Source organism: Branchiostoma floridae, chromosome 16, assembly GCF_000003815.2.
Source record: "Branchiostoma floridae strain S238N-H82 chromosome 16, Bfl_VNyyK, whole genome shotgun sequence".
Lineage (NCBI taxonomy): Eukaryota > Metazoa > Chordata > Leptocardii > Amphioxiformes > Branchiostomatidae > Branchiostoma > Branchiostoma floridae.
In genome coordinates this window covers 17,988,452-17,998,537 of record NC_049994.1, presented here as the reverse complement: position 1 = coordinate 17,998,537, position 10,086 = coordinate 17,988,452, and the positions used below count along the sequence as shown (strand labels likewise).

The window sequence follows — 10,086 nt, the reverse complement described above, 5'->3', positions numbered from 1 at the left end:
AGCTTATGTTACTGTTTTAAGCCACCGGAGGAATCTTCTTAGAGATTATGCCGTTGGGTCCTGGCGGAATAAACTCTCTCACTGAGCTACCCGATCCGGTCTGGCCAGAGTTTGATTGATTGATCGAACCTTTGTTTATTCATGAAAGCTCAAATTTGCCTGCAGGCCGGCTTTCATTGAGGTCTTGAGGGAAGAGGCAAGGGTCAGACAAAGTGCATAACAAACATACAGTTTACATCGTTATAGAGTCCTTTAATATAAGTCCTATATAAGTCTATATACAGTCAAACCTGTCTATAGCGGCCACTCAAGGGACCGGACAAATTTGGCCACTATAGACAGGTGGCCTCTGTATAGAGGTGGCAACCTGTAGATAAAATACACAAGGGACCGACAAAAAGTGGCCACTATGGACAGGTGGCCCCTCTGTGGAGGTGGCCCCTAATACAGGTTTGACTGTACACAATTTTTTACATACATACAAAATACATGATAGAAAGTGCTACATAACTGTAGCTGTAGCACGTACGCTATCAGTATCACACAATATAACAGGCTCACTGTAACCTATGAGGTTAAAGAAAAGACTGTAACATTGTGTCAAATGATATTTTCCTTCGACACATGTCGGTCTTGTTTTATAGTAGATGTAACACCAGTTGGGACAGATTAAAGCATTAAATCAAAGACCAAGGAGGTTGCTAAGACGAACACACAAAAGATAAAAATTTAGGTCAACGAACAATAGAAATGTCCTTCGGTCCGTTTTAAAGGACATTCTTGTAGCGCATTTTCCGCCGCAGAGATTTTCAAAGCGGCCTACAATAGTACACATTAGCATCGTATTCGTGTGGTCAAATTTTCAAAGGTATTCATTCCACAACCTACATAGATACTCGCGATACTAATACTTACCTGCGTCTTTTTCACGTAAACCGGGATCACGACTGGTGCAGCCTTTGTCCTTCCGTTGTTGTTGTTGTTGTCTTGTTGTTGTTGTCTTGTTGTTGTTGTCTTCCGTCTGAGCGGGGATACTGGGGTCAAAGTTGACATTGTACGCCTGATTACCCATCAAACGTACATTTCATTTCGGATACCATTAGGTAGGGATTCCCTCTTTTGTCAAGGTTTTGTGATATCTAAATAGCTAATATCTATGATATCTAAATAGCTAATATTCGACTTTGCAGCCACATAGCCAGACTCCGTTGGACAAATTACTACGTCCCCTAAACGCATAATGGAATGCGCCAAATCCCTATACATGTTGCCTGGCATCCCTCAGTGGAAGAGTGGTTTCTTCCGTCAGGTCATAGGTCATGTTTGGTGTTGCACGTTGTAACGCAAGAGTTTACGTGTAGAAAATATAGCTCTGCGTTTGTTGTCTGTTTGATCTTAAGACGTTTTGTGTGAAGTTAAGAAGCATGTCCATGGACCTGACGTTCCTTGGCACGGCTTCGTGCTACCCTATGCCGAACAGAGGGGTTTCTTGCATCGTTTTTAAGTCAGGTAAAGTGGGACTGCACTGGTAGTGTTTTATGTTTGGGGGAGGGGGGTCTACACATGAGTAGAGAAGAGTCAGGGCTCGAAATATTTTTTTCTGAATACCTGCAATAACGTTACCTGCACTGGTGCAGGTAACACTGAAAGTTACCTGCACCAGACAAATTTTACCTGCACTACTCTGAATTTAGGAAGTATGGTTCATACTAAAATTATTCAGGAACCATAATTTGCTATATTTTTTCTTCTATACTTTATAGGTGGTAACTGTCAATGCAGCTAATAACAATCCACATACACCTACATCATATGACATTTATGACAGTACATGGACCAGTGCAGGTTAGGTGCAGGTAGACACCAGAAATGCCTGCACAGCTCCAATTTTACCTGCACTAATCTGCATTTGCAGGTAGTATTTCGAGCCCTGAGAGTAGAATTCTTCTGGCTCAGGTAGGAATTAATGTGAAGTAAAAGTGTTCAAATTGATTCTCTTTTTTTTTTTTTAGAACGTCATTCAATTTAGTCAGAGGAATCGGTTTCCATGTATTTTTGAGCTGGCAATTCAGAAGGTCCTGAATTCAAACCCTGCCGTGTCACTGATCTTGTACCCTTGGGAAAGGCACTTTACACGACTTTCCTCACTTGTCTTCACTCAAGTGAGTTGGAAGCCTCAAAATGAAAGAAGAAGAAGAATGCTCTCAGTCTAACACCCCATTCATTTTAATATCTAATTATTTCTAGCTATGACTGTGATCATAGGACTAAGGTTTCTACAGATATGAACCAAGGGAAAGAAACTGCCTATTTTTTAATCTCCAAGCAGATCCTACGGTGCCATAAGATAGTATTAAAGCTGGCCAAGGAGTGTAGCCGGCTAAGGGAGTCAAACGGGCACCTACGGGAAGTTTGATACCATAGATTACGCACCGTGGATCTGGTTGGAGATTAAATATTTGTGTCTTCTTCTGCTTTCTTTTGAAGCTACCAACTTCAACATACTGATGACTCTGTAGTGTATATCCTGATTCAGGGCTCGAAATACACTTTTCAGTCAACTTGCACCTGTGCAAGTTAAGCCAAAGGTAACTTGCACGAAAAGAAACTTTACTTGCACAACCCAAAATAGGGAACTGTTAACCCCTTATCTCCTCTTCTGAAAACTTGCAAATGTACATGAGTAAATGGGGATACATAAGGACCACATGTTTGGATATTTGTTTTTCCGTAGGGTATTCTATTTTTGGTTTGAAGTTGTACAAACAGTTTCATAAAAACTGTGAATTTAGGCTCAATTAAAGACAATTCAATGTCTACAACTCGATCAGATCCATAGATTTCTTCTGGACTCTTCGAGTGACATCCATCACAGTAACTATTTATTTACAGTGAAACCTGTCCGAGCAACCACCTGGCGCAGGCAACCACCTGCCGTCAGAGGACACTTTGAAACAGTCCCGTCCATTTTTACATGGTTAAGACCCCCTCCCAAGCAACCACCTGTCTTCCCCAACCGGCAACCACTTTTTACAGTCCCTAGGGGGCATTCAACCTGCCCATACCAACCAAAATTGATTGACAGCAGCTAGCATCCATCTTATATGCAGAATTATGTGGGCACAGTTACCCTGGACTTTGAGACTTCCAAGTTCTTTTCCTTATGTAACTGAATATCAGTCAAGCATGTAAACAATGTGCACCATGCAAAATGATTATCAGTCAGAATTTTGACATACTGGTAGAGAAATTGAAAGCACTTGTTTGGGCTGTTCAGGGAACAGACAACTACAAAACAAACCATGTTTGATTGTTACACAAACCCAGCTCTGATTGTTAAACAATGGTTTCTTGAAGTTTGTTTACATAACAGTATGGAGATTAAAAACTGTGAGCTTCTCTTATAGACTCATGTATGTTTCCTGGGAACTAACTGAAAGGTGTACATCATGCAAACCGTATCATTTATTATTTTTTCCGCCAACTAACCAACTTGTCGGGAGCAACCACCTGTCCTCAGCAACCATTTTTGCTCGGTCCCTTGAGTGGTTGCTCAGGACAGGTTTGACTGTATTTTATTTATTTGCCAATGATACAACTCATTACACGGATCTGCCTAGGCAGCTTTTGGGCTGGTAGCAGCAGATCCACAGAGATACAGACGAACATACATCATTGGTCGCGTGATTGCACATGTTCGCACATGTTTACACAGGACGGGGTTATACCGCCCCTTACGGGGTGACATACCCTTTCATATGCGCCAGGTCTCCCGTCCGGGTGAATGATGTAAATCCCCGTGAGTCGAAGCTAGGTACTCATTTTCACCTGAGTATGGTGAGGAAAGCCGTGTAAAGTGCCTTTCCCAAGGGCACAAGATCGGTAACACAGCAGGCGGATTCCAACCCGCAACCTCTTGGTCACGGGGCGAACACGGTCCCACTGCGCTACGCGGTCCCACGCAACTATTCTAAAGCATCTCCAGAACGAAGTGGTAGAACAACTCAATACAATACATATAACTGGAAAAACCAGTTGAACTAAGGAGCTTTTATCAGCTGATAAAAGCTCCTTGGTTGAACATATTAAAGTCACTAATTTGTATGCAAAAATAACTCATATGCAAATCAAGGTAAGACAACACCATAGGAATCATTAGCATTGTAGAGATGGAATTGTCTCAAAATATTGTTTACCTGGATGTCTAACCAAATTTAGAAATAACAAATTTAGGCTTTTTTTATTCAGTGTTATTTTCTTTTACCTTTCAATGACAGACAATATTCTTGGTGTGTGTAAGTTTTTTCTAATATCAGGTATTAGAGGACAAAAGTAACTTGCAGTGGTGCAAGTTTGGTCTAAACTTACTTGCACCACACCAATTTATTTGCACAAACTTGCATATGCATGTGGTATTTCGAGCCCTGTGATTGTAAGGTTTGATTCACGCACACAGGGGCATGCTGCTTCTCTTTTTTGAATGTGCTGGGCTCTTTGTAGTGTGTGGGTGTGGCCCTCCCTTCGCATGACAGAATTTGATCTTGTGCAATTTACGCCAACATAGATAGAGTTCTCCAAACGTTAACAAGTAGTGATCTAAGTCAAATTGTTGGCAAAATTCTCATAAAGATACTGGTGATAATCGCACAATGTTAACATTTGGAGACAAGCTGAGGCAAGTCTGAGAGTGCGGACATGCCCGTGCGCTCCCATCCATAAGAGTGGAGTACAGTCGGTGGCGCGTGACCAAATTCTCACAGGGTCTATATATATGGAGTGAGTTTACACGTGTGACATAGGACCTCCATTTGATGAGGGACGGCCCTATCTAAAGCAAGGTACTCATTTTCCCCTGAGTGAAGTGGGGAAAGTCTTGTGAAGTGCCTTTCCCAAGGGCACAAGATCGGTGCCACGGCAGGATTCAAACTCGACACCGCTCGGTCCTGAGCCAAACACGCTGCTAATTCTTATAAGTGGTCCCCTATAGGACTATGGTTTCTAGAGATATGAACGAAGGGAAAGAAACTTTTGCCTAAACAGGGTTAGACAAGTTTTCTAAATTTCACTTGTCCTATCGGGCAAGTACATAAAAAATTCACTTGCCCGAACCATTTTTTCACTTGTCTGGAATTCAAACAACATTTTTTCTGTGTGCTTTCACTACCAACATTGGAATTCTTTTATCATTGGCTCTATTTTTCTGTGTTTGCCAATGCTCGACACCATGACAGTGAAAAGTGACAAGTATATAAAAATCACGCCCATGGAAAAATCTTACTTGCCCAATCGGGCAAGTGGGGTAGGTCAAGCACTTGCTAGAACAGCACTTTCACTTGCCCTGGGCAATTGGGCTAGTGGACTTGTCCAACCCTGCTAAACCTTTTACTACATGTGTTTATTTTCCCCCATCTGCCCCCACAGACCGCCAGTGCTGGATGTTTGACTGTGGGGAGGGGAGTCAGACCCAGGTCATGAAAAGCAGCATCAAGGCAGCAAAAATCAACAAGATCTTCATCACGCACCTGCACGGAGACCACGTGAGTAACGTGTCTTTGTTTAGCTCTTGTTTGTTTGTTTGTTTATTATACACATAAAAAACAATAACAATAAAGGATAGTAATTTGAAGTGCATGGCTTATACATGCCCTTGTCGTCCTGGCCTGGGCACCATCCGGATAATACTGTAAATGTATTTAAGTTCGCGGGGATTTAATTTTGTGGTAGCTGGAAAAAGGACTTTTCGCGGTGGATTTAAGTTCGCGGTAACACCATAGACTGCAATCTAATATCATAATAGAAAAATGTTCGCGGTGGTTTTAAATTTGTGGTGAAGTGGTCACCGCGAAAACCGCGAACATTAATCTACCGCGAACATTTCTGCATTTACAGTAGTTTGCTCTGACATTCATTATACTATATACCAGGGATAAACAAGTCCACAAGTCCTATAGTCCCGGACAAGTGAAAGTGCCAATCGGGCAAGTGCATGTCCTTCTCCACTTGCCCGATCGGACAAGTTAGCTTTTCTCCATCGAGTGAGATTTTGATGTACTTGCTACATGTACTTTTCAAAGTCATGACATCAAGCATTGATTAACACAGAAAATAGAGCCAATAACAAAAATTCCATTGAAGGCCATGAATATACATAGAAAAATGTCATTTAGATTTCGGGCAAGTGAAAAGTTGGTTCGGGTAAGTAAATTTTTTAAGTACTTGCCCGATAGGACAAGTCAATTTTAGAAAACTTGTCCAACCCTGTATACAGTCGCTCCTCTGCTATTCCGTCTGGGAACTTGGACATCTCTAATGCCTAAAACTAGGTGTTGGAACTAACATGAGCCTCCAGAAGGGAATCAATTATATTATCTCTGTCCAGTGATTTAAAGCTGAATTTTGAAAGTTGTAGTTAAGTGGATCGATACTGGTATAGCATCTTATTATCTACCATACATGATTTTTACTGAGTGACATGTTATTCATTTCTTTTCCAGCTATTTGGCTTGCAAGGTAAGAAAGCACAACTGACACCCTTATCTCTGTGTAATAGTAATGCTACAATACAGTTTTTCCTGTCTTTGTTTAAAACTTTCAAAATTAAATCATTTTTGAACCTGTGCAGCGTGCCAAAAGCTCTGTAACTAAATCCTACATACCTGTAGTTGATTTTACATTTAGGTACACATGCCTTAAGACACAGTCATGAATGAATGAATGAATGAACTTTATCGCACGACATTTGTACATGGTACAATTGTAAGGCAACAGTAATAAGTCAATTAATACAATAATACTCGTCTAAGGTCTATAACAGTAACTACATACATGTATAGTATAGAAATGTGAACATAAATGGCATATTGACATAGTGTAATATACAAGTTAAACAAGTCGGTCTGTTACTGTACATGTGAGTGCAGGGAACAGCTTCTACAAATTTCTGATTTTGTACTGTCCCTCCCCAGGCTTCATGTGTACCCTGAGTCTTAACCTGGCAGAGCAGTCTTCTCAGCAGACGTCTCAGCAGACGTCTCAGCAGACGTCTCAGCAGGCGTCTCAGCAGACGTCTCAGCAGGCGTCTCAGCAGACGTCTCAGCAGACGTCTCAGAAGACGTCTCAGCAGACGTCTCAGAAGACGTCTCAGCAGATGTCTCAGCAGATGTCTCAGAAGACGTCTCAGAAGACGTCTCAGCAGACGTCTCAGCAGACGTCTCAGCAGACGTCTCAGCAGACGTCTCAGAAGACGTCTCAGCAGACATCTCAGCAGACGTCTCAGCAGACATCTCAGACCCCCTCTGTGGAGATCTACGGGCCCGTGGGCCTGCGGAGGTACCTCAGGGCGTGTCTGGAACTCTCAAGGTCGCCTATCAGCTTCTCGTACGTTGTGCACGAACTTGAACCTGTGGAGGAGCAGCTTCCAGGAGACTGGGAGGTAAGAAATGATATATGTTTGGTGATGAATGATGGTTTATCATGGTGATGAATGACTGAATAACCTGTCATTTGTGCTCTGAAGGGAAGATGAAAGATGGTTATTGGAACATTGGCTCTTGAAACATATGTGCTTATGAATAAAGAAGGAGACAGGGAGATGGAGAATGAGAGTAAGAGAGATATTGTGAGAGGGTGAGCGAGAGAGGGGAAGAGAGGGCTGGAGAGTTTGATAGAGACGAAAGGGAGAGAGAGATGGGGAGAAGGAGGGAGAGAGGGGAGGGAGAGGAAGGGGAAGAGAGTGATGGAGAGTGGGAGAGACAAAGGGAGAGAATGGGGAGAGAAGGAGGGAGAGAGAGATGGTGGGGAAGAGAGAAAGGGTGGGAGGGAAGTTGAGGCAGAGAGGGAGGATGAGAGAGTGAGAGGGAGTGACAGTGAGAGAGAGGGATAGAGTGAGGGAGGGAGTGACAGAGAGAGTGAGAAAGAGTTATTTATGCTGTTTTTTTGTCTCTTCAGGACTGGCACCCAGAACACACCAGCTGTGGACCGCTCCATCCTGGTGAGGGGGAGGGCAGGACCATTCGGAGGGACGAGACAGGAGCCTGGCATCTGTAAGTAATCGCCCAAATACGGGACCTCCATTTAACGTCCTATTCAATGGAGGACCCTAACTGAAGCTAGGTACTCATTTTGACCCGAGTGTTTATTGTTTATAATTTATTGATTCCTTTAGTTGTTGATAGCTTATCACAGTCTGCAACATCTACTCTTCCAGGAGTAATAATTATGCATAACACTTGGACATGTAACATACACAAAATATAACATCATTTCGTTACATGTCATTCAGAATGTCATTTTAAAAAACCGCATGTGCCTTATCAAAGTTATCATGTACCTCATGTGCCATTAGCTGAGCTTCATTAGCTGCTGCCTAAACATTTTGGATGTACTCACAGTTAGTAACTCATGAAACTCAGTGAAGTGAGGAAAGTCGTGTGAAGTGACTCTTTCCCAATTAGCAAGGGCACACAATTGGCTCAGTCAGTGGTTTTGAACCCAGGACCTTTGAGGGTTAGGCCAAACAACTTACCAACTTCACCGAACAGTGCCACCAAATGGGACTCCTAGCCACTTTCTACGATGAATAACTGCATTACAACTTCTTGATGTGATTCTCATTAAATGATGATTATATGAGGAGCAAGGGGCAACACTTGGCCTCCATATGTAAGCTGATACAGTCAAACCCGTCTAAAGCTTCGGTCCCAATTCCCAACCCGGGGCTCGGCCCGTTAGCTTTCAGAAACTAAAAATATTATATAAAAGGCAACAAAACACAAAGAACGTAAAAAAAATTACAAATGACCTAATTTGTGTATACTCCTTGATAAATACTTTTTTTCTTATTTTCCACAAACAGCCCATCCGGGCTCCGGTTTGAAAATGGGACCTAAGTCTTAGCGACTACTCATCGGGGGAATGGCCAAATATGGCCACTGTGGACAGTGACCACTATACAGAGAATGCTGTTAGATTATGCACAAGCTATAAGTGGTAAATGTAAATGTGCACATTTTTAATGCAATCGATTTTTCTTGCAGATTTGAGGACAGCAGGTTTGTTGTGAAGGCTGGAGCGATCTACCACAGAATCCCCTGCTTTGGGTTCGTCATACAGGAGAAGACTTTACCAGGCAAGTAAGTCTGCATATTCAATTCAATTCTTTACCAACAAAAATGTTACTTGTTATATAGACTTTTCATTGATGCCATGTTCATCATAATTTGAATCCCTCAGTGGCTGTGTTGGTGGGCAATTGAATCAAGCAACAGCATATTTACGTGCTTTACAATTACACACTCAGTAATACAACATGACCTTTGACTTTATTCAGATCCACTTTTAGCTATTACAACAGTATGTTGCCAGCTATTCTTCCAGTGGTCTACATAAAATACATTAATACACGCACAACATTACATACATACAAAACATAATATGTACATTGCAAACTATACAACTGAGAGGAAAACAAGTTCATTTAGTAACTGTGTTCCAGTGGCAAGCCATTCGGTAAAGGAAGTGCTTCCTTTCTGCATTGGTCCTAGGTTTTGACAGTTTGATGCAGTTTGTTGTTGTTGACCGTGTTTGGTACCGACTGTTGGTTGACTGGAATGTGAGTTGGTTGTACAGTGGTTTTGGTAGTCCTGTGTTCACTGTCTTGCAGAATGTGGTAAAACTTCTTTGTTGTATTCTTTCCTTTACTGGTGACCAACCCAAGATGTGTAACCTTGTTGCACTGCCCGTCTTGTTACCTCCAAGGGCAAACCTTGCTGCTCTGTTTTGTACCACTTGGAGACGTTTGATGTTCTTGGCTGTTGTGTTTCCCCACACTGGAGAACAATAATCCAAGTGAGAGAGTACCAGGGTTTGTGCCAGGTCCTTCCTTATCCTAGGAGGTAGTTTGTTTCTTATCCTGATGATGCAGATGATGTCAAAAGACCAGCCTCTATACACATTTGTAACTCTTTTTTTCAATAACAATTTACTACACTCAACCTCTCGGTCATGGGCCGAAGAAACTACCACTGCGCTACACGGTCCCACAATCAACTACGCTCAAACTTGGTGTGACCAACCATATCTACATGT

The 10,086-nt window shown here is 42.2% G+C and overlaps 1 protein-coding gene across 1 annotated transcript in view; it reads left to right on the top strand.

Annotated features, from left to right (window-relative positions):
* Positions 1-1,314: 1,314 nt before the first annotated feature.
* The window catches only part of LOC118403877 (zinc phosphodiesterase ELAC protein 1-like), a 17,674-nt gene continuing 8,902 nt past the window's right edge, over positions 1,315-10,086 (top strand). Inside the window, exons 1-6 of the mRNA XM_035802727.1 lie at positions 1,315-1,509; positions 5,422-5,537; positions 6,495-6,510; positions 6,966-7,432; positions 7,948-8,042; positions 9,036-9,131. Coding sequence (XP_035658620.1) covers positions 1,425-1,509; positions 5,422-5,537; positions 6,495-6,510; positions 6,966-7,432; positions 7,948-8,042; positions 9,036-9,131 — 875 coding nt within the window. The 5' untranslated portion in view covers positions 1,315-1,424. The remainder of the gene's footprint in view (positions 1,510-5,421; positions 5,538-6,494; positions 6,511-6,965; positions 7,433-7,947; positions 8,043-9,035; positions 9,132-10,086) is intronic.